This window comes from Tarenaya hassleriana, unplaced genomic scaffold (genome assembly GCF_000463585.1).
Source record: "Tarenaya hassleriana unplaced genomic scaffold, ASM46358v1 Cleome7, whole genome shotgun sequence".
In the NCBI taxonomy this organism is placed as follows: domain Eukaryota; kingdom Viridiplantae; phylum Streptophyta; class Magnoliopsida; order Brassicales; family Cleomaceae; genus Tarenaya; species Tarenaya hassleriana.
The window spans coordinates 199,713-222,843 of NW_010969548.1; the positions used below are offsets into that span (position 1 = coordinate 199,713).

Here is a 23,131-nt window from a genome sequence, read left to right on the forward strand (position 1 = left end):
ATGAAACAGGTTTCAATTATACGCCAACCAGGCTCTGATACCACTGTTGGAGTTTTGGAGATCCCTAAACATGCGTTCATAACGGTTTCTAGGGTTCCAATTTGGGTTTCACGCAGCGAAATAGATTAAACGAAACCCAAACAACAGATCTTACATATAATGATAAATGTATCGATATACCAACCTGTTTTGATCCAAGGACCTGTCACAAACGCTGAAATCCAACGTTCTCTACAGCTAGTCTACACTCACGGGCTTGCGTCTGCTAGAACATGATCTGGAGGTCGGGAACGAAAACCGAGATGATCCCGGGAGAGAGAGAGGACGACCGAATTAAGAGAGAGAGAATTCGAAATTCTCTTCTTATTTTCTTAACCCTAAATTATGTTTCCTAAACATAATTATAAAGTGATTAGGTTTCATTAAACCAAATGGGCCTAATGAGCATTTACTTAACTATTAAGAGAAAACAAGCCCATTAACCACATTAATAAACATATGGGCCCATTGGACCACTTAAACCCATCCAATGGATTTCTAATCAGTTTCACAAACCGATCGTGGCCAGAGCACCATATCCATCAATATGCATGTATATGTATATCTATATACATTGTATATATGTGTATATATCTATTTTTATTATTTAATTATTTAATTATTTAATTATATTAATTTATTATTATTATTAATTTATTTATTATTTATTAATTTTAAATTTTATTCTTACGTGACGATGATATGACCATTATTATAAGAGAGTAGAATTTTCGTTTGTCTATGTGATGATTATTTGAAGATAGGGATTATATGGATAATAATTTAAAAGTATATGATTTGTTTTGAGATAAACCGATTGTAGATGTGTTTTTTAGCTAAAAACATTACAGGTATTTAACTAAAACGGGAAAAAATATAGATATTTTCCGGTGATTAGTCCAAAAATATATTATCTGTTACAATACTCAATGTGATGACATTTGACCCGTGGAAAATAAAAAATATTCTTGCGACTTTTTTTTATGACTCTGGTTACACTATGCGATTTGAAGAATTCTATAGAAATTGTGTTTGAAATGATGTGGAAAATTATAAGGATGAGAGTATAAAATAAAAGGGGAACTAAGTCCCTTGTTGTAATAACCATTAATTTACAAAGGCACATGTGAATATATAGACTAAGTGAACCAACGTCTACTTGAATGAAAAAAGGGAAGAATATAAAAATAAAATATTTACAAAGTGGGATAAGGAAGAAATCATTTAGGAGTATCTTCTAAACGGTCACATGATTGATGAGTGAATGCTGACCGAGATTGATTGATGATTTACTCAACCTTTCCTTATTTGTTTAGTTGATAATGTGCCAAGATTGAGAAGCCACATCATAAGGAAAGTATTCATCTTTTACGTTGAATGTGTGCATGGATTTGCATGACAAATGTTTCTTCTTTTTGACATCTTCTTTTGCATTCTTTGTCTTCAACACTTAGCTCAGTTGGTAGAGCGGAGGACTGTAGTCGACGCAGAAAGATCCTTAGGTCGCTGGTTCGAATCCGGCAGGTCGGAAATCTTTTCGGTGGTGAAACTTGTCTTCAATCCTATGTTCCTTTTATTACTGTACTTTTGAATAACTTCCAATATAACAAGGCAGAATTGTTTTTTTTTTAATTACCTACCTTGCTAAGGACAACATGGGAGCTCTGTGGATGCTCAGTTCATGAATGAACTTCACATCAATCATTGGGCCACAGTTCTAAGGAAGCCCTCACAGTCAGAGAATCTTGCAGTGGCTGATGAAGTCAATCCTATGTTGCTTTTGTCCACTTTGTTCATTTCTTGTAATATATGATTCTCATTTTCATTTCTGTTCGCTTACTGTCATCTTGCAATGTTTTATTTGGGATCTACTAAAATATGTAGGTATCATTGGACAAAATAACTTTTTGGGGTGAATTGTAATTATTCATAGTTTAGGGTACTTTTAGATAAAAATGATAATATACGGGTATATCCGTAGCGGAGATCAAATTCAGGGATCCTGGTGCAATTTCAATATAGTTCAGAGCGTACCGACCTAATCGAAAAGGAAACCGAACCGGATATGGGCTAACAGTAACGCATACGTATATTTTCGTTATAATGTTGCAGAAAAAAAAAATATCGAAGTCCCGATTGTCTGTATGAACAAATCAAGATTCAAGACCATCGCTCTCGTCATTCTCACACTTGAAACACGAAGAAGTCCTGTGTGATTCTCATACTAGCTTCTCGAAGGTTCTTCCGCCATGGGAGCTACCAGAAAGCTTCAAGGAGAGATCGATCGCGTCCTCAAGAAGGTTCAGGAAGGCGTCGAGGTCTTCGATAGCATCTGGAACAAGGTCCGATTTCTGATTCTTCTTCTTATTCTACTTGTTCTTTTCCTAGAAAAAAATGAAAATTGGAGATAGGAAAATCAAATTGCCATTTGTGTTACTCGATTATGGATTGAAATTGTGAAATTCTACGTCTCTGGGTCGCTATGTAGGATGCGAAGATTTCAAATCGGTCATCATTTGTTTGTTATGTGATCAAATCTGGAAGTAGTTCAGCTCTGATACTATGTCTCGTCTGTGTTCTTGTTTTTCACCTTGGAAAATGAAGGGAAAGTTGTTTGAAATGTAGGATATGATGCAGAACTGGCTAGATGTTTGGACCGGCTCTGCTGATTTTCTGATTTATGTCTAGTACAGTTTCGTAAAGGATTGGAGCTTGGTTTTCTTGTTGTTTAGGTTTACGACACAGATAATGCTAACCAAAAGGAGAAGTTTGAGGCGGATTTGAAGAAGGAGATCAAGAAATTGCAGAGGTATAGAGATCAGATCAAAACATGGATTCAGTCAAGCGAGATCAAGGATAAAAAGGTGTAACTCATCCTGTTTTGTAACTCTTTTTACTGCTTGCATGGTGTTTGTGATATTACATTTTTGGTTTGCGTTTTCTCAGCAAAAAGGATTCTGCGTACAAATTTTTATTTTATCTGCTATAACAATGAGTTTTTACTTTTTAGCATAGTTATCAGACAACCTGATCAAAACTAAAAAAAAAAATCTTAAGTCATTCTATAAGGTCATCTATATATAGACAAATTTACAAAAACACTTATCAAATATTCAGATCTCTCTGATGAATTTGCAAAAGCTGGTGGTCATTGCAAGTGATCTGATTGATGGCACGGTTGTTCACTTTCAGGATGTTCAATGTGTTAATAGCTGCAATGTAAATGGGTTTATGTAGTAACATGGTCCTGCATTTCATGTCACTTCAATATTCCGTGTTTTATCCTATTACAAACATTATGTATGTGTTTATTCAAACCTGATTTTCATCCTCCATGTTTTACTATGTAGAAGGCATTGGCTGCGTTAAATGCAGCCATTATGTTAGTTATCTCGTTGATACGTCTCTGTCGATGTTGAATGACGCTACCGGGACATGGTGACTTTCTCAGAGGAGGCATAATTGATTTTGTTTGACCTGTTTTCTGCAGGTCAGTGCTTCCTATGAGCAGGCCCTGGTGGATGCCCGCAAACTTATTGAGCGCGAAATGGAAAGGTTTAAAATATGCGAGAAAGAAACTAAGACAAAGGCATTCTCTAAAGAGGGTTTGGGTCAGCAACCAAAAACGGTAAGCAATCTATGGATTTTTGCTTATCAACATATAATTCAAAGGCATGTGACATGAATTATGTTTTATTGTTTTACTTATTTTATTCCTGTTCTTTGACGTTCAAACAAGTGATGAACACTTAGGGAATGCATCTTTTTCTTCTCGTTGTTCCTTGTCTTTTTGTTCAATATCACGTACCTTCATGTGTGCACCCTTTAATTGGTCGTGCTGAAGAAAATACTTAAAGCATGGAGCTTAATTTTCGATGAAAGAATTTTCTTCCATTCGAACTACGTATATGTCTGTTAAGCGTTTCTTGGTCAGGATCCAAAGGAGAAGGCAAAGTCCGAGACAAGAGAATGGTTAAACTCTGTGGTAAGAACATAAGCTCTTTCCTTTTTGTTAGTGGATTCTTAACCACTTGTTTAAGCAATCAAAGAGAACCTTGTTTTAATTTCAAGTTTTGTCAGCTCGGTAGTGTCCATGTCATCTTGAATGACCTTAGTTGGTAGAACTTTGCCTTTTGAGAGTTATATGCTATCCGAGTGCTTTGCTGATTGCAAGGAAATTGTCTGTTAACTGTTCTAGGTATGGTTGATGTTTAGTGCTGGCGTATGGCATGTAAAATTTACTAAAGAAGCCAAATTAACTTTTTCGGTTTTGTCTCATACTGGAATCAATAGTAGTCTGATACACTCTTTATTCCTGCAGGTTGGGGAGTTGGAGCAACAGATTGATAGTTTTGAAGCAGAACTTGAAGGACTGACTGTTAAGAAAGGGAAGACAAGACCTCCTAGATTGGTAGGATGAAGGAGAAAATTTAGATATCTAAAATGGCTTTGATTTTTTTAAATTAATTTATTTTCCTTCATCAGACACATTTGGAGACATCCATAACTAGACACAAGGCTCATATAATGAAGCTAGAGTTGATCTTGAGGCTTCTCGATAACGACGAGTTGAGTCCCGAACAAGTTAATGATATCAAAGATTTTTTGGACGACTATGTGGAGCGCAATCAGGTTTGTGTTTTTCAGTTTTCTGAGCCAACGTTATTGACTGTTTAAAACATTTGCTTTCACAAAGTTGAGAATCTCCTGGAAGAGGAGTTCTATGCTCTTTTATACCTTATTATCTCACTTGAGCAATTGTTCCCATTTTCATGTTTTAAGGTTGTTAATACATAATAATGCTTTTCTAGGATGATTTTGATGAATTTAGCGATGTTGATGAGCTATACAGCTCATTGCCGTTAGACAAGGTGGAATCTCTTGAAGATTTGGTGACCACTGGCCCTCTTGTCAAGGTAAACTATACTAAAGCTGTGAGTGGTCCATTTGAAAAGTTCTATTTGTTACATTAGCATTCAGCTGGTAAAGGGATTTACAATCCATCTTCCAGTTCAGTACCTTGTTTATCAGTTTTTTTTTTTTGTAAAGTTATCCTGTTTGTCTCAGAATCTCGTACTCGCTCTCTCTCTCTCTTACTTGTTTTTTAAGCCGTGTTTTATCTTGGCAGGGTACACCAATTAGCTCGAAGAATTCTTTGGCAGCATCAGCTTCTATTACACCTGTATGTGTGCCTTTTCGCTACTCTGCTATTGGCAATTGGAATTCAAATGAGAATAGAAAGCTAGGGTAGTGTGAATGTCAATGACTAGCTTAACCTTGCCCTCTTTCTTGCACAGAGAGAAAAAAGAATCTTCCTCAGGCTCTTGCTTTGCTGGGAAAAATATTATCAGGATAGATGATTTCTTACATTAATAGTTTTACCTGAATATGAAAATCATTTTCCATTGATGTCTTAGTTTTTCTTCGTTACTTTTTTTAGCTTATGGTCAGTGTGGTGACGTTGGTGTGCTCTCGTTCTATTCCTGTTATTGCTCAGTAATATGACTCAATTGTTACGTGGTTGTGTTGTTTCAGAGCACTGTTACCTCTACCCGACTGCAGAGTACGTTCCTGGAGCAGACTGAAGATAAAGCTTCGACTGTTAATTCTGACTCAATTCCAAAAACTCCTCTGTCCAAAATTAGTACAGCAGCAGCTTCACAAGCTAATGAGGCTCAGGCCACTCCTATATCTGTTAATGTTCCTTCTCAAAGTCTGACTGTGACAACAAAATTTACGGAGAACTCTGTAAATTCCCTTTCTCCTGTAAGCCCATCAATAGCTAAGGGAGAAGATGTGGCCAGCTTGCCTGGTAGGAGATTATCCCCATCCCTTGTGAGAAACAGTATCTCCATCCAATCGCCTTCACCAATCCCTCTATCTCCAGGTGGAGGTCCTAGTGGTGGAGCTCATAGTGGAGTTCCATTGGCCTCTGAAACCGCTAAAAGAAATACTTTAGAAATTGACAGCAGACTTGGTAATAATACCTCAGGACAACCACCAATGTCACCACTAAGTAACAGAATGATGTTGCCTCATGCCGCCAAAAGCAATGACGTAACCAGCGTGATTGATGTTAATCAGAGCGAGGCTAGTGTTATAGCCGGAAGAGCCTTTTCACCTTCCACGATATCTGGGATGCAGTGGAGACCTGGGAGTCCCTTCCAAAATCAGAGCGAAACTGTATGTTGTTTCTGTAAGACACTCATTTTGTGCATTCCTTATTGACAACGTTGTTTTTCAAACAAGCTATAATTATGTTTCATGTAGTGTTCTTCGGTTCTGCTTTTTTTGGATATATTTACCTTTTCTTCAGCTGGACAGGGGCGACTTTTCTAGAATAGTCATGGAGAAGTTCTGTTTTCTCGTGTTAATATGTTTCTGTATCTCAGGGCCAGTTCCCTGGAAGGCCTGAAATAGTACCTGATCAGAAGGAGATATTAATTATTACAAAATACGGATCGGATCGGATATGTCGAATAATTCAATTTTAATATCCGTATCCGATACGTATCCGACAAATATTCTAAAGAAATATCCGTATCCGATCCGTAAACTCCGGATATCCGAATTTTTTGTTCGGATACGAATCGAATAACGGATCGATTCGGATTTTTCGGATATTTTGACCACCCTTATACACGCAAGAGTATTTTGAGAATTAATTAACCATTTAAAATGAGTTGAAACAAAATAGTAATCGACTCGTGGGACATAAATCAGGGATTAAATAGAAAGAAATCCGACAAATATTCCGTTGTCGTCCAGCGGTTAGGATATCTGGCTTTCACCCAGGAGACCCGGGTTCGATTCCCGGCAACGGAAATTTTTAATTTATTAAAAAACTTTTAATTTTCCTGCGGAATGTTCGTTATTCTGCATTTCATTCGCAGGCATGGTACTTTCATTATGTGTCTGATATTAAATTTTCAGAGGAAATTATAATTTTTCTCCAAGATTTTTGGACCGTTGGATTTATATATAGAAGAGTTTATGGGTTTCGTTTCGATCATATTCATAAGTACCCGTAGGGATGGCCATTTTGGTTATTAACCGAACCGAATAAGAACGGTTCGGTTCGGTTATTTGCTTAATAACCGAACGGTTGAGGAAGTTAAATAACTGTTCGGGTTCGGTTTGGTTCGGTTAATAACCGAATAACCGCTGTTAACCGAACGGTTATTAGGGTTTTTATAATATTTTTATTTTTACCTTTATTATTATTAGTGTTATTTTTTTGTAGTTCATTTGTACTTTATGTGTTTCACCTAATAAACTATAATATTTAATATTTTTAACTTTTAACCTAATTATTGAAGTTTTTGTAGATTTTTTTATAACTTTTTTGGAGAATTAATTATTTTATGGATTTATTTGGATAGATATTTTGAAGTTTGTACATGATTAATATTTTTTTTTTAAAATATATCATAATCGAACCGAACCGATCTAAAATCGAACTGAATAAACCGAAAAATTTAACCGTTTGATTATAATTTTATTATGCAAAAACCGAACCGAACCGAACCGAACCGAATAAATCTATATAACCGTTTGGTTATGATTTTTTTATAACCGAAATAACCGAACCCGAAATAACCGAACTGAAAACCGAACCGAAATCCGAAATGGCCACCTCTAGATACCCGACCGAAGAAACTAAGAAGAAAGGAGAGTTTTGGTGTCGTCAGGAGAAAGAAAGAGACGTATCTGGGACGCGGCCAATAGCCAACAACGACTGGCAGTTTTGAGGCAAAATCGCCTTCTGAGGGTCCATGGCCCTCGCACCTCGTAGACAGAAATTCCTAGGGTTTTAAAGTTAAACCCGACCCGACCCATTAACCGACCGCTCCGCCTCTCGGGTCACACGCAAGTGACCTTTTGGTCTCGGCCTCCCCCTATCTCCCAAGGTACGGACGGCCGGATAACCCATTGCGACTCAAGATTCGGATCTCTAAAGCCGTCCCACTCGAACTAACTGTTCAACTACCTCATCGAACCCACGTTTTGGGTTCCGGAATGAAAAAGCCAGCCCTATTTATTTATCTAGGTGGAGTGCATATATTGAATTTTTCACCCCGATAATTATTGTTCGTCGACGTTTCCCGAATCATCGATAACGAAGCGAAAAACCGCCATCGAGGCAGACGTCTCTCGTCCTCTTCCTCCCTGCGGTGACGTCTAAAGTTTTGTCTTTTATGTATGCCCTTATTCCTACTTGATGCTCAAGTAGCTGATTATGGCGTCGAAACTGATTTGGGTTTCACCTTACGAAGTTGAAAACCAGCTCGAACTGTCTCTCCGTCAAGCCTTCGATATTCTCGAGCCGAAATTGCGGCCGCCGTTTTCCGTAACGATCCCAGACCCGGAAGAGTATGTTCAGCTGAACAGAGCCATCGTCTATGGCGTCTTGTGCTATCCCGATTTGGCTAAAGTGTACATCAGGTACTTACATGCTCTCATCACTGATGGGTACGCGTTATATACGAGTTTGCTCGTCGGAATTGTTAATGAATTGCACTGTAAGCTTGTTGATTGCGCTAAGAGTCAGTTGATTTGGGTTACGAAGGAAATGATCCACGTTTCGGCCGTGGGAATCGATGGTTTGCTCGTCTCTTTGTTGCGGAGAATTGTTGGTGGGGATTATGGGGATGAGAATGTTTGGTTGTGCTCTGAGTTGGCGAGTTTGTTCCTTGGCAAATGGGATTGCTTGTTGGAAGACGATCCCTTGGTTTTGACAAGTGCTTTGTACAGTTTTCTTCGTTTATTAGGGGATCATTGTCGGTTTCTGGGTATTGCGAAGTTGGAGAATGTGAGGAGAATGGAAAGCGAATTCTGTGTCAGAATGTTTAGGGAACAGCTGCATTTGTGTTTAAAGATCGGAAGGGACCTTCTACGGTTATTGCAGGACGTGCTCTATATCCCTGAATTTGGTGAAATATGGATGGATTTGGTTTTGAATCCATGTTCGTTTAGAACACCTGGATTTTCTGATATCTCACAGATCTACCAGTCGAGAACATCAAGTAGGTACTTCCTGCTTCGAATCACTCCTGAAATGGAAACCCAGTTGCGGTTTTTGCTTACTTATGTGAAATTGGGAAGCCAGATGCGGCACCAGACATGGTTTTGGAGGAAGTTTCTTTCACGCCCCGAAAAAGAAACCATTCTGATTGACATTGTTAGATTTATTTGTTGTGCCCATCATCCATCTAACAAAATTATTCAATCAGATGTTATTCCAAGGTGGGCTGTTATAGGTTGGCTTCTGAAACTGTGTAGGACGAATTACATTGAACACAATGTGAAACTAGCATTGTTTTATGATTGGTTGTTCTTTGATGAAAGGGCTGACAATATTATGAATGTCGAGCCTGCTATTCTCCTGATGGTGTGCTCAGTACCCCAATACCTGGACATAACTCAATCCTTGCTCGGGTTTTTGTTTCGCTTGGTGGACAATTATGACACAAATCGTCGAGATATGGTTATCAGGGGTGTGTCTTCAGCATTTAAAGAAGTTGTTCGGAAAGGAGTTATCTCTTCTCTGGATATTCTAGTAACATGTCCTGGCCTTGCACCATATCTCAAGGAGAATTTAGTTAGGTTTTTGACAAGCCATTCAGAGGGGGTTCCTCTCAATTTGCTACCAGTTAATGTTCTTTCTCTGACCCCACAAAAACATCATCCTTCACAAGCAAAAGAAAATGAATGCGGTACCGAAGCTGTTGATATTCCTGTTCCGATGTCAGACAATTCCTGTTTATCTCCTTGCCCATCAGTTCAGAATAGTGGTCAAACTCAGGCTGATTCGTTACAGAGTTTGGTTCAGTCTTTAGGAGAATCTCTTAAGCAGTCCAGTACAAAGGCACTTCAGTCCTTGGAGAATGTGCTTTTATCATTTATTCGTCTAGACAATCAGAGAGGTACATGTGATGTAATATCTCCTGAAGAGTTATCTTCTGAAATAGCAAAAGAATATGAAATTTCTGGCTACAATCTTTTCAGTCCTCTACAGCTTCAAGCTGACACTTCTGACCGGGACGAAGAAATAGAATCTCCAACGGCCTTAATAATTCGTACCTTTCTTTTTTATCAGGATGATAAAATGCAGCGGATGCTTTTGTTCTGGTTCAATAATGGATGCCAAGTTGGAGCCAGAATATTATCTTATGTATCAAGGTTAGCTTGTGAGGCATGTAAAATATGTTGTTTGGGAGATGGAGCAGGTGAAAGCACTCCCACGAAGTTAAGTGATCCAGCTTCCCAACTCCTGAAGTTTCATTTTGATGGGCATCAGTCTTTTCTGGGCCAAAATTCTACTCACCCTGAATTTGACAGTCAATGTGTGAGTAAGATGGTTGAGAATGCATTCCTTGGTTATCTGTCTTTCCAAAGGAGTTCAGGGAAAACTTCACAGAATGAAGCCAATGCTTTTCTTTCAGAACTTCTTTATACAGACCTCAAGTCTTGTTGTGAATGGGGTAGGAAAAGCATGAAGTATTTATTTTCTGGGATTTTTATCCATCTCCCAAATTTGTGCGTCAGCGATGAAAACATTATCAGATTACTTGTTGGTCAACTGGATCAAGCTGAGCTTCTTATCTTACACTTTGAGATCCGCTTGAAGAAAATTTCGGTTTTTGGCAGGGATTCTGATGCCATCTTAGATTTAATTAAGAAATCCTTTCGGTGGGACTTCATGGAGCAGCATAATCTTTGGGGTTTACTTAGATCAGAGATTTCAGTATCAGTTGTTCAGCTTGAAAAGATTGTCTTAGAATTTTTCTCCTGTGATGAGCTAGTAGCGAAGCCCAACGCCATTGCAGTTGAAGGGTTTCTGACACTGCTTAGCTCTCGAGTACCCACCCCTGAGCTTGTCGGTATGGTAATATTATTACCAAACAGCACAGTGCAGGACTTTGCTTCTAGTGTTTTAAGCTCATGGGCAGTGTCTAATGCCTCAACGCTTGTTCATAGCTTTGCGAAATCTCTGGAGAAACTTGAGAACCGCAACAAAGATATTTTCCCTAGGGATTCTTCGGGCATTGCAATGAACCGATCTGCTATGTGTTGGTTTTTGGATTATTTTAGTTCAAAGGGACTGGATATATCTGATGTCTTGAGAAGTTTCCATATGGACATCCCTGGATGATGCCCGATTATGCCTTTTTATGGAACAAGAATATCACAGGCAGCCTTTATTGCTTTGGTATGTTTCCTCTTGCTCTGCTTCATTTCAAACAAGCCTTCTCAGTATCAGCTAAAGATTTTGAAACAAGTTGGATTGAGTTCATGGTTTGAATTGTTCTCTGCCTCCATTTCCATTTACGTATAATGCCTTTTGAAGTCTTATGACAAATTGGGTTTACGTGATGTAGCATGCAAAGACCACTAGAATTATCGAAGTTTTTAGTTCACATATACACATCATGAATATTATGTTATAGAGGTACATGCACAGGGTAACCAGAGACGAGAAACACAAACAGAATATAAACTGAGAAACTGGACCTCACTCTTAAAGATTTTGACAAGTTTTTCATCTACTTGTTTGGACTCCGTTTTCTGTTTTGCTTTTGGTTTTTAAAGATTAGATGACAAATTTATTATTATATATGGTAGGTTTTTATATATTATTATCATTAATTCGTTATTACTATTAGATGTGGTAAAGCTTTAAATGCATTTGTTTCCTAGGCTAAATTCATAGTGAGGTTTGACCTCAGTTTTATTTGCAAAACCAAGTTATGTCTCTCTTCATTCATATCCATTCTATGCCTTTTTGTTCTTCAAGCTAGTTTTTCTATGAGCTGATCTTTGTGCCATGCTTCAACTGTAAGTGGTCTGTGAAACTCACTTCCGAGTTCGTCTTTGGTTCCTCTTTGGTCTGAACTGACAATAATATCTGAATTTGGTACCCTACTTGATGCAATCTGATATCATGGTTTCGTGCTATTTTTGCAGCGATAACTTCATCAACTTCAGTGTCCCGAGAGACTACTTGATTCAGATCCCCTTTGAAGACAGACCTGGCCTAACACAGATTCTGTGGCTTTCCCATGCGAATGCGGAAACAGACAAATAACTGGATTTGATCTCAAGAATATCACTATCAACTAAAATAAATGGCAACTCAGAATTCGACTGGTCGTATTGCTGCGCTTGCGATAGCGATTGTGAGCGTTTTCGGATGGTTAGCAAATTATCTTCTTTCTGAATCCATCCTGCTGACGCTTACCACTCATTTGCCAATGGTATTCTTCAGTCAGTAAGTTGTGTTTCCTGAAGTACTGTTAGAGCCTAACAGCTGGTTCTTGTTGACATGGAAATCTTATGTCTCAAGAGATGCATTAAACTCCTAAAAACAGTGTTTGTAAATAGATTTATAGATCCAAGTGTAGTTCAAGAGTTCTGTATAAGCCTTTTGTTCTGATAAATCCTTCAGTGGGTTCTCGGAGGCTTGTTTCCATTTAGAAAAGATGAAAACTTGTCACTCTCTCTTTAAAGTAGTAGCAAAAAACATATGTTTCTTTCCACTTACAGAACATCTGTATCTCAATTGAATACTGTTCCAAACATCTTAAACAACTCTCAGTTTCCAAAAATCTACAAGAATTGGACCCAAGTATGAATCCTACCAACTTCTTCACCATCCTGAATCTTATTCACAATAAGAATAATCACATTCCCAAATCTACATGGAATCAACCCCGACATGAGAAAACAATTCCAAACAAAATAAAAAATATAGAAAGAACCCAAGAAATCAATAAAAGAATCAGCAAGGAGAGCAAAATGTCATCCCCAGAGCATGAACCTGACCAACAATAGTATTGACCCTGCAGGTGAACCAGATTCTGCTTTCCTCGAACAGAAATATCCCCTTCCATGACTAATGTTTTCAGATAGAGAGATTATGAAAAATCACAATATCTACTCAGGAGAGCAATGTGTCAATCTTCAGAGCAAAATCCGGAACACCTTTCTCCAGTTTTGAGCAAAGATGTTGATCAAAATGCATGCTGAAATATCAAAACCAGGTCATTCGATGTTTAATACTGGAATCTCCTGGTAGTACTTAGATAAAGCTGTCAGATTCTTTCATGGTAAGCATACCCAGCTAGTACGTTTCGTGATTCCTCGTGAAAGCTTCTTCGTCTTCCTCATCAGGCTTAAACATTTCCCAGCTCCCTCCACATAGCCCAGTACTTAGAGTTGGGGATACCGGTGTATAGCTTGCTTGGCCTGCAATGTGATTACTTCAATCTATTGATGTGGTCTATAGAATACAAAGAGTAACATAGAAATATGGGTCAAGATCTATATACCTCTAAATGACGAAGTTCTCTCATAGTCTCTAGTTGAATGTAGCAAAATAGTCCCTGATAGCACCACTATGAATCCACATATCTCAGATGTGATGCTTCCTACACTTTGGCCATCCCAATCCTATCAAAGCACAGTTCATCTTTCAGATTTTCTCAAAAAAAGATTTTTCCAGACCTGGGAAATGGTTGAGGTGTTTGTCGGCAGTTAGCCTAGCTGTTTCAGTTTTCTAAGAAAGACTACTAGCTGAAAGTTGTAATGTTCTGTCAGAAAAGCAAATTGTTTTGGCTCCATCAAACATTCATCTCATAATGTTCCACCTGATATAAAATTTTACGAAACTGAGCAAACCCTAAGTCCCATCTGCTCAACCTAAAGTGCTGCAACTCAACCAAGTAGAAAGGTCCCAACTTGTTCAGTGTTTCACTTTCAGATGGATATTCTAGATTCGAAGCTAGGAGCAAGGTTAACAAAATATAAGTGGGTTTCCAAGGACAATAATTCCCTTACCTTGAACATTATCACACTGGCTACTATAGTCAGGGAAGTGAACATGACATAATATATTGGGGAGACAATGGCAGTGTTGAATGTATCAAGAGCCTGACATCATATGAAAAAAAATTTAGCATACAAGCAGCAGCAGAAGAACCTAAATGCTTATGGAGAACTTAAATGCATAACTCTGATCAGTCACGAAAAGCAAAGGTGTTATGTTTGTAAATTTTCACAGTTTTCACAAGCACACTACCTTATTTAGATAATTCATCTGTGTGACCACACATGTTGCAACTACAAGCATGAAGAACCATGTCTCTGGATAGACTAACTGGTTATTTCCCTCAAATGTCAACTTGAGTGCCGTTCCAAGGGCTTTAACACTCATCACCTGCAGGTTCACTTTGAATGTAAAAATATGTAATAGCAATATCGAACTTAACAAAGAACGAGAAAAGAATCATAAAGATTTATTTCCTTAAAAGAAGGGACCAATAGAGTGAACTATTTTGCCACAACAAAGGAATCAATTTTTTCTTCTCCTTTCATGGTATAACCTATGCAACAATTTTCCATTTGTCATCTTGACATAATCGCACTATAGAGCAACCACATTGAGAACGAAACAATGCTCAGTCATGCTGTATATTTTATGGACAAGGAATTTTCAATAACATGAAAGAACTAGTTCATGGACTAGCTTTAGATACTTACAGAGAGAGAACCCATCAGAGAACAAATGCTGATAAAAACTAGCACATTTGTCTGCCCATATCGTGGGGCGTAATGGAAGATCAAGATCAGAACCAAGACAATGACGGCTCCCACGTAAGACAAGAAGGCTGTGGAACAGAACATGTCATTATGGAGACAAAAGCTAAGTGGCAGTAAAGATACAAAATTTTAAGAGAGCACTGACAAATTTGAGTTGCCATAACCCATATCTCATGAACTGAAGTGATCGGATGCTCTTCTGGTGCATGTACGACAATAACAACTGAACCGATAATGCACATCACACATCCCAAAATCCCTTGCTGGTGCAAATTTTCATTCAAGACAAAATGAGCCAGCACAGCACTACAAAACAACAACCTATAATGTTAGAAAAGCTCCATGGAAAGACATTACCTTGATTTTCTATTATATATGTATAATATCTCATGAAAAGAATTGAGCAGGAGTTGAACCTGACAATAATGCTGAGAGCCCCAAGAGGGGTAACGAGAACAGCTGGGGCGAATGCATACGCCACAAAGTTTGCGACCTCACCCACAATCACTACATAATATAAGGCAAGCCATTAAGCTGTCATGAAAAGCATCAGAGAAGACTGAGCTGAATGCTGAGCAATTTGCTCGAATTGATATGAGCATTCTTTAGTCGATTCCATTACCTATTTGGTCATGGATCTTTGTGCAAATTTACGAAAGCAATTCATATACAGTAATCAACCACCTAACAAATTTGATATGAGCATGCTACAACTGAATCGCCAACAAGTGCCACAATACAGCAATACCCATAAAGAATAAAATTTTGAATTTTTGAAATGCTTTGCTACAAGGACGCTGAATCATCAGAAGTTACTAGATTCACAACACCAATAATATGGACATTGCTCTAATCTATTGTGTCTTCAACTTGGATTTCAACTTGGAACGTTCAGGTGACAATAACATTTCAATCCATTTCATGTGACTGATTATATGGGCAAACCCAAAATATTGACAGATACGAATTGCAAAAACAGTATGAAACCCATTTAAGAAAAAGGAAGTAGAGGAGAAATTACTCATGATCATGCCCAACCACCATAGAGGCTCCAAGAGATAGGAAAACCCACCAACACCTGAAAATCAAAACACAATTACAAAATACGAAGAAACTGGTACGAGAAAACAAAATCGAATCGTAAATTATTGCACAAATGAAACCCTAAAAAAGCCAAATTTCGGAGAGAAAACCCACCAGCGCTAACACCAGTCGCAGCAGCAGCTCGTCTTAGACCCTTCTTCTTGATAATGAAGCTTGAGCCGATGAACAAACTTGACGATAGCGCCAAAACGATGCCCGTGAGATTATCTCCGGAGAGACCCATCTTACGATTTCTCGATCTTTTCCAGAAGAAAATTTTCAACTTTTGCTTTTTGGGTCTTCTTTGCTCTTCATTGAAACATCTGAATGATTGGAATTTGGATCATCGTACGTAGTTCTTCCACTTTTTGCAAATCTTTGTCAGAGTATAATCACATCTGGTGTTGACCCAGATGGAAAAGATTCCAATGCCACGCAGCCAACTGTATTCATTCTTTTACTTTTATTAACGGTGGGAATTTAGTTGTCTTTTTAGGGGGGTTTTTAAATATCAAATTAATTTTTTTATATCAATTCATATATTTTTTATTGAATTTAAATTCAGTTCTTTTCTATTCCATTCTTATTAAACAATATTTATTTTAATTTTATCTTTATTGAAATTTTTCGATGTTATTAAAAATTATATTAATTTAATTTAAAAGCTAGATTCTATAGAATTTTTTAATTTATATATGATTAGTTTCAAATAATATTATATAGTAGTCCCTTTAATTTCATTTAATTGTATCTAAATGTTGAATCTTATTTATAAAAGATATTTTTTTTGGTGTTGTCCAAAAAGAAATTATACGTCTTTCGGCCATTTTTATTTTTATTTTAGAAGAATTTATAATGGAAAAGAACTACAATTATCCTGACAAAAATGGAAAATGAAAGGCTTACTCCTTATTTTTTTTCCCTAATACATCATAAGTTATCTAAGAATTTTTTTACATTTTCGATTATTATTATTGTTATTATTATTATTATTATTATTATTATTATTATTATTATTATTATTATTATTATTATTTAAGCGGTTGCTGTCGGAACTATTTTCGGTTAACCCGTAACCGTTTTGGTTCTGGTTCGACCATCTCAAACCAGAATGGTTCGGTTAAGTAACGTGATTTGTTCAAAAGCCCTAACCGCAACAAGGCCTCTAAAATCCCGAGACCAAAATTTACTCTCAGCGACCTCATCTTGTCCGACGTAGTTGCCTTATCCCGGCGGCGGATAATTCCGGCAGATTTCTCTTGTGTATCTCCCGGGGGATGAATCTGAAGTCTGGAAACTGAACTTTTCCGGTAAAGAGACTATGGCAACGGTCAGACATTTCTTAAACCCTCGCCGAAACCCTGGTTACCTTAGTCTCTGTTCGGAGCTCTTCTCCTCGGCCGCTTCTCTGGGTTCACCTTTCACGGACACAGGGACGATTTTGAGATCCCTTTGTGAAAAACCAAACCCTCAGTTTGAGGATGCCGTTTCGCTCTTCGACCGGGCGGTGAATTCCGGTGGCAATCTTACTTTCGCCGGAAACTATCTGATGTCAAATCTGGTGAAGTCTCAGAAATACGAATTAGCATTCTCGGTTTATCATAAGATGGTTTATGCCGCTATTTCCACCAATTTTCTATCGTTGAGTGGGTTGCTTGAATGTTTTGTTCAAATGGATAGGATCGAGTTTGCGCATGGAGTTCTAGGGTTGATGACGAAGCGTGGGTATAATTTCCATGTATACAACTTTAACATTCTCTTGAAGGGTTTATGTAGGGACCGGGAATTCGATAAGGCTATTAGTTTGGTGAGGGAAATGAGGAAAAATTCTCCCTTTCCTGATGCTGTCAGTTACAATACAATTGTACGGGGTTTCTGTGAGGAGAAAGAGTTGGAGAAAGCATTGCAGTTATTGCATGAAATGGAAGCCAATGGCTCACATCCGAGTTTGGTAACTTGGGGGATTTTGATCGATGCCTTTCGCAAGGTTGGTAATATGGAAAAAGCAATGGCCTTGCACGAGGACATGAGACGTAAGGGGATTGAGGCAGATGCTGTTGTGTATTATGTACTCATTCGGGGGTTATGTGACCGCAGTGAGGTTGCTAAAGGGAAAGCACTCTTAGATGAGATGCTCGAAAAAGGCATTTCCCCTGATGTAATTGCATATAATACTCTTATTCGAGGATTTTGCAAGGTAGGACAGTTGAAAGAAGCTTCGGAAATGTTTGAGGTTATGATTCAACGTGGGGTTCGCCCAAATGTTTATACATACACGGTTCTAATCGATGGTCTCTGCAGTCTAGATAAGACCAAGGAAGCCCTGCAAATCTTTAACCTAATGGTGGAGAAGGATGAAGAACCAAACGTCGTGACATATAACATCATTCTTAATAAGCTGTGCAAGGATGGCCTTGTGAGTGAAGCATTTAAGGTTGTTGAACTAATGAAGAAGAGGAATACAAAACCTGATGTCATAACATACAATATTTTGTTGTCGGGTCACTGTGTGAAAGGTGAACTGGATGAAGCATTGGAGCTTTTCAATCTGATGCTGAATGATAAGAATTATGTTGCGCCAGATATCAGATCTTTTAATGTGCTCATTTATGAACTCAGCATAGCAAATCGTCTTCATCAAGCTTTAGATCTCTACGATTTGTTGGTCAAGAAGTTGGGCCCTGGAGATTCAGTGACTGTTAATATTTTGCTCTGTGAAACTCTCAAATCTGGTGATGTGAAGAAGGCCATGGAACTCTGGAAACGTGTGGTTGGTTTGGGAGTTATTCCGGATTCAAGCTCCTATTCATCTTTGATTGATGGGTTTTGCGAAATTGGCATGCTTAACTTTGCAAAGGGACTGTTTTGTAAAATGAGACGCTCCGGATTTCGGCCTGTCGTTAGGGACTACAACTGTATAATGGCATCATTGTGCAAAGAGAGCAGCTTGGAGCAAGCAAGGAAGTTGTTTGAAGAAATGCATCGTGGTAACATTGTTCCCGACAATTTTTCTTTCAATATTATGATAGATGGAAGTCTCAAAGCTGGGGATATTAGTTCTGCAAAGTCACTACTCAAGGAGATGTCCCGATTCAGTCTTTCTCCTGATAAGTTTACATATTCGTTGATGATAAATAGGTTCCTAAAACTTGGGCATTTAGACGAGGCCGTTAGTTCGTTTGACAGAATGGTTGCGAGTGGCTTTTCACCTGATGCCTATGTTTGCGATTCTGTGTTGAAGTATTGCATTTCGAAGGGACAGACGGACAAGTTGATAGAGCTTCTTCAGAAACTTGGGGAGGTAGATATTGTGCTTGACCAGGAATTGTCTTGTACCATCATGGAATATGTCTGCAGTAGCTCTGTGGACATGGATCTTGTGAAGCGGTTGCTGAAAATTCCTGATGATACACGGCAAGAGGATAAGTAGGGTTCTTAGTTAGTCATTGTCGGTTGATGGATTTAAGCTGGGGAAATATGGATCAGAAGCTGAGATAGCTTGGATTCAGGCTGTCCATCATCAGGCCTTGGTGGGTGGTTTCTGCTATTTTAGGATGGTAATTCCTTCTGCCCTTCATTCCATCCTGCTTGAAGCTGAAACCTTTGTGGGTTTGGCGTATAAATCTAAGTATGCTGTCTGATTATCGAGGAACGAACTCATGCCATGTCTGAATCGACAACAACAACAACAGCGCCATCTCTTCCGTCCGGAAAATTTTTGGTTGGAGACAGAATGTTATCCCGTTTGAATTAAATATGGTGTTTTCATATAAACATATACTTAGTATTTTATTATTAGACTATTTTCTTACACCTATAACTTTTCATGCAACTGCTCCATTAGAATCTGTAGAATCTTGAAATCCCTCCCTATAATCTCGTTTTTCCTTAGTCTTAGGTTTACTCTACGCATATAATCCCTTCTACAATCATTTGACAATATAATTTTCTCACAACTTTCTCAAATTTTATATGACATCAGAGATGATTGAGATAGATAAATATCAGTTTTTTTTTATCCTAACATTATTGTTTAAAAAAACCAGAAATTTTGTTTAATTTAAATATTTTCGTAGTTTTTGACTATATATCCTTGGAAAAACAAGAAGTGTCGATTGGTGAAAAGAAAGGAATATAGAATGAAACGAGACAAGAAAATACGTAGAGATCGGTTATCGTATTACCAAAAAAAAAATATAAATACAACTAAATCTTAAAATTTAAAAATAATTTGTATTGGAGGGACACCCCACGCGACAATAACTATTATCTGAACCCGAATCCAAAAACTCGGATATTCTAATATTATTATCCCATCTCGTATTTTATTCTCTGGGATATCCGAAATTTGAGGTACCGGATCCACCAGTCAAATTGGGTGCCCGAAATTTGAGTTTTTTTTGTCCAGTCCTAGTATGTATGTAACCAAAGGAGACTAAACGAGGTCATAAATAATAACAAAAGTATTCTTCATCCATGCACAGGAATACATAACTCGGTTCATACATCACATCAGTTATATATCCAAATATTACATAATCATATTGTTATTCGAAGAAGAATGAAATGGGATTTATTCCGTCGGATGGTAGGAGAAGCCATTGATGGTGAGACCTCCATCAACACAAATGGTCTGGCCAGTTATGTAAGAAGCCGTCGGCATACACAGGAACGCCACTAGCGATGAGATCTCCTTTGGCTCTCCAAGACGGCCTAATGGAGTTCTTGAGCGCACAATCTTCGTGAATTTGTCGTCATCCAGAAACTAAATACCACAATTTTTACAGAAATTATATTTAGTGAAGGATCAAAGATTAATGAATTGAGCTTAAAAATATTACGACAATGGATGGAACTAGGGTTTTACTTACCGGATCACTCATAGGGGTTGCAACGAGGCCAGGAGCGACTGAATTTGATCTTATGTTGTCCACTGCCCATTCGCATGCTAGATTTTTTGCCAACTGGTTCATGGCCCCTGCATGCGTACAACACGTTTTAATACGCGTGCATGCTACCATGATCATGTCGTTCATAATCGTGTTAATTCTTCTCTAAGTTAGTGAATTATTCTTTCTTCTCTCACTTGCTTTTCGGTTTGGGATTCAGACAAAGGGTTCTCACTTTATTCCAAGGGCGTGAAGGTAATATGTTGTCTCTGTGTGTTAAGGGAAAATCTCATGGTCAGTTTTAGTTCTTGATACTGTAATAGCTAGGCAAAAGTTTATTGATTGATGTGAAACTATGTCGGTTTAGTCCCGCCGTGGTGGTCTGGTGGTGTGGGAGCATAAAGTGCTTCTCCACGTCCCAGGTTCGAACCCACCGGGACAATCACATAATAAAAAAAAAAAAAAAACTATGTCGGTTTACCGTTACTTTTAACCGCGAGGTGAAGTGTGTACCTTTTGTTGCACCATAGATGGATCCAAGAATACACGACACAACGCCACCGATAGAAGAGTTGAAGACGATGCTTCCATAGCCTGAAGCCTTCAAGAGAGGATGAGCGAGCTGGCAGAGATGGTAAGCCGACTCGAAATTCGTAGCCATCTGACATGAGAAATCTTCTGCTGTCATTTCTATTGTTGGCTTTCCCACGTATATTCCGACGTTGTTTATCTGCATCAAGAAAGGGGAAACCATTCCACAATCTGGTGAATGTTTTAAACAAATAAAAAAAAATTGTAGAAATCATTCAAGTTAGTGTGAGATACACTTACTAGAATGTCGAGTTTGCCACCGAATAGAGAGGAGACGGTCTGCATCAGCTTCTCTCTCGCGAGTCGAGATGATACATCACAGACTGATCCACTCACTTGAAGGCCCTTCTCTCTCCATTCGCGTAAACTTTGGTTTAGATGAGATTCGGAATTGTCGCACGTGTGGACTATCGCCCCCAACCCAGCTAGTTCCTCCACTATGGCATGCCTGTAAGAACATTATATTTTTTTTTTAAATATATCCAACACATCTAAGATCGAAACAGTTTTCCGATATTCTACGTATCTAAGATGCTTATTGTCACATAAAAAGACAGACAAGATCTATCCAACACAGAAGAAGACGAACCCTAGCCCTCTTGCTCCACCGGTTACAAGAGCTGTCTTGCCCTGAAGGCTCCACCTTTGTTCCATTTCTGTAGAGTATGGCTTTGAACACAAGCAACTTAAACGAACAATGCATTTGACAAACTTATACCACAGACCTTATATTTGAAGGAAGATAACAAAGACGGTCAGAAACAGCATGCCGACGACAGGAACATTTTTTTTTTTCAAAGCACAGTACGATAGAACAATTAAGACATGCGTCCACATTAAAAAAAAAAATCTTTTTGTTGTATAATTTGAAATATAATTTTATCTATTTAAAATACATGTTTTAAGTATAAAACATATGTGCGTGTTGACTAGTTATTTAAATATTTAAATTTGTTTTAAACGTTAGAATTCATTTTCTACTAAATTTTGACGCGAAACTCGTTCGATGTTTTAACGCAATTACATCGCTATAAAATATAAGAAATATTTTCACAACAAAAAAATGTTATAAAAACATTTGAGTACTCAATATTTTTTTTTTTTTGGGTGTAGCTATTATCCTTCACATGATGGCTACATTGCATTGGTACAACATCATTATATACATCGATATGATTTCTCGTTCTTTTATAATGTTTTTTTTTTTTTTTTATAATTATGCCTTCTTCGACTCTCGATATACATCATGTCCATAGATTCTTCATCTTTTTTTTTCCCATTCTCTTAACTTTATTTTTATATTTTTAAGGCAAATTGGATTATTTTAAGGAATTTCTTTAGCACTTTCTGTTTCCTCTATCGACCCTCTCATAAACATATCCTGATTTAGCTCGCATCAATCTCTTAATCCTGATTTAGTTTTTCATAACTTGAAATTTTATTTTTATTATTTATTAATATTTTATTGTAATTTCTTCATTATTATATTTTAAAATTTAATTATTATTAAAAAATAATAGATTTTATTTTAAAATAATAATAATTGGTACTATATAAAAAAATACTCTCCCTCTACTATTTTGATTTCAATACATACTCTTCTCCAAATATGAGCCTATGACCTATGTGATAAAAAATATAGTGTGATCACATATTGATCTCATTGGTCATAACATTAAATTTATGGTGACCATACTAATTCATTACATTCATCCTTTCCATATCTCACTAATTATTTGATAAAAATATTATAAATTACACGTTATGACCAATGGAACCAACATGTGATCAAACTATATTTTTGGTCACATAGGTCACATGGTCACAGTTGGAGAATGATATCTGTTGAAGTCAAAATAGCAAAGGGAAAATATTTTTGATAATGCTCCTAACAAATTTAATAAAAAGAGTTTTATTAAAAAATTGTT

At 37.5% G+C, this 23,131-nt stretch overlaps 5 protein-coding genes and 2 non-coding genes across 8 annotated transcripts; 5 read left to right on the plus strand and 2 right to left on the minus strand.

Annotated features, from left to right (window-relative positions):
- The first annotated feature begins 1,482 nt into the window (after nucleotides 1–1,482).
- On the plus strand, nucleotides 1,483–1,569 carry TRNAY-GUA. Its single transcript is given in 2 exon segments — nucleotides 1,483–1,520; nucleotides 1,534–1,569. It is a non-coding gene; the product is annotated as a tRNA-Tyr (tRNA).
- Nucleotides 1,570–2,148: 579 nt separating this feature from the next.
- Nucleotides 2,149–6,479, plus strand: LOC104801500 (CCR4-NOT transcription complex subunit 3-like; the record flags this gene model as incomplete). The annotated part of the gene is made up of 10 exons (XM_010524809.2): nucleotides 2,149–2,381; nucleotides 2,772–2,903; nucleotides 3,530–3,667; nucleotides 3,974–4,024; nucleotides 4,361–4,450; nucleotides 4,525–4,671; nucleotides 4,851–4,955; nucleotides 5,168–5,221; nucleotides 5,575–6,222; nucleotides 6,432–6,479. Coding segments are annotated over exons 1-10 (1,506 nt in total), but the record flags the coding sequence as incomplete, so codon positions are not given.
- Nucleotides 6,480–6,792: 313 nt separating this feature from the next.
- On the plus strand, nucleotides 6,793–6,864 carry TRNAE-UUC. The gene has a single exon. It is a non-coding gene; the product is annotated as a tRNA-Glu (tRNA).
- Nucleotides 6,865–7,868: 1,004 nt separating this feature from the next.
- LOC104800445 (integrator complex subunit 3) lies at nucleotides 7,869–12,499 on the plus strand. Of its 2 annotated transcripts, none has more exons than XM_010523243.1 (2): nucleotides 7,869–9,965; nucleotides 10,139–10,196. In XM_010523243.1, the coding sequence occupies exons 1-2, from the start codon at nucleotides 8,279–8,281 to the stop codon at nucleotides 10,141–10,143; spliced, it is 1,692 nt and encodes a 563-aa protein (XP_010521545.1). In that variant the 5' UTR covers nucleotides 7,869–8,278; the 3' UTR covers nucleotides 10,144–10,196. The 2 variants fall into 2 exon arrangements, with proteins under 2 accessions (XP_010521545.1, XP_010521544.1); XM_010523242.2 differs by adding an exon at nucleotides 12,007–12,499 and having other exon boundaries at nucleotides 7,873–11,251.
- Nucleotides 12,500–12,670: 171 nt separating this feature from the next.
- LOC104800447 (probable magnesium transporter NIPA4) lies at nucleotides 12,671–16,152 on the minus strand. Its single transcript, XM_010523244.1, has 10 exons — nucleotides 15,838–16,152; nucleotides 15,662–15,718; nucleotides 15,057–15,147; nucleotides 14,786–14,946; nucleotides 14,581–14,708; nucleotides 14,120–14,257; nucleotides 13,879–13,971; nucleotides 13,371–13,491; nucleotides 13,159–13,287; nucleotides 12,671–13,064 (listed from the first exon to the last, which is right to left on the minus strand). Exons 1-9 carry the CDS (start codon nucleotides 15,965–15,967, stop codon nucleotides 13,163–13,165), a joined length of 1,044 nt encoding a protein of 347 aa, XP_010521546.1. The 5' UTR covers nucleotides 15,968–16,152; the 3' UTR covers nucleotides 12,671–13,064; nucleotides 13,159–13,162.
- A 737-nt stretch (nucleotides 16,153–16,889) lies between these two features.
- On the plus strand, nucleotides 16,890–19,620 carry LOC104800448 (pentatricopeptide repeat-containing protein At4g28010). Its single transcript, XM_010523245.1, has one exon. The coding sequence runs from the start codon at nucleotides 17,045–17,047 to the stop codon at nucleotides 19,151–19,153; it is 2,109 nt and encodes a 702-aa protein (XP_010521547.1). The 5' UTR covers nucleotides 16,890–17,044; the 3' UTR covers nucleotides 19,154–19,620.
- A 551-nt stretch (nucleotides 19,621–20,171) lies between these two features.
- Nucleotides 20,172–21,932, minus strand: LOC104800449 (tropinone reductase homolog At2g29330-like). The gene is made up of 5 exons (XM_010523247.1): nucleotides 21,793–21,932; nucleotides 21,444–21,651; nucleotides 21,126–21,342; nucleotides 20,595–20,701; nucleotides 20,172–20,488 (listed from the first exon to the last, which is right to left on the minus strand). The coding sequence occupies exons 1-5, from the start codon at nucleotides 21,855–21,857 to the stop codon at nucleotides 20,297–20,299; spliced, it is 789 nt and encodes a 262-aa protein (XP_010521549.1). The 5' UTR covers nucleotides 21,858–21,932; the 3' UTR covers nucleotides 20,172–20,296.
- Between the last annotated feature and the right edge of the window lie 1,199 nt (nucleotides 21,933–23,131).

Bases quoted from the DNA above. Each gene is read 5' to 3' on its own strand.
- LOC104800447 (XM_010523244.1), bottom strand. From the start codon at position 15,967: ATGGGTCTCTCCGGAGATAATCTCACGGGCATCGTTTTGGCGCTATCG. The intron at 14,947-15,056 runs GTTCAACTCCTG...GTTGTTTTGTAG, and splicing joins GCTCTCAGCATTATTGTCAG to TGCTGTGCTGGCTCATTTTG. The intron at 13,492-13,878 runs GTAAGGGAATTA...GTGCTTTGATAG, and splicing joins CCAGTGTGATAATGTTCAAG to GATTGGGATGGCCAAAGTGT.
- LOC104800445 (XM_010523242.2), top strand. From the start codon at position 8,279: ATGGCGTCGAAACTGATTTGGGTTTCACCTTACGAAGTTGAAAACCAG.
- LOC104800448 (XM_010523245.1), top strand. From the start codon at position 17,045: ATGGCAACGGTCAGACATTTCTTAAACCCTCGCCGAAACCCTGGTTAC.
- LOC104800449 (XM_010523247.1), bottom strand. From the start codon at position 21,857: ATGGAACAAAGGTGGAGCCTTCAGGGCAAGACAGCTCTTGTAACCGGT. The intron at 21,343-21,443 runs GTAAGTGTATCT...TTCTTGATGCAG, and splicing joins GTGGCAAACTCGACATTCTA to ATAAACAACGTCGGAATATA. The intron at 20,489-20,594 runs GTAAGTAAAACC...TGTGGTATTTAG, and splicing joins CAACCCCTATGAGTGATCCG to TTTCTGGATGACGACAAATT.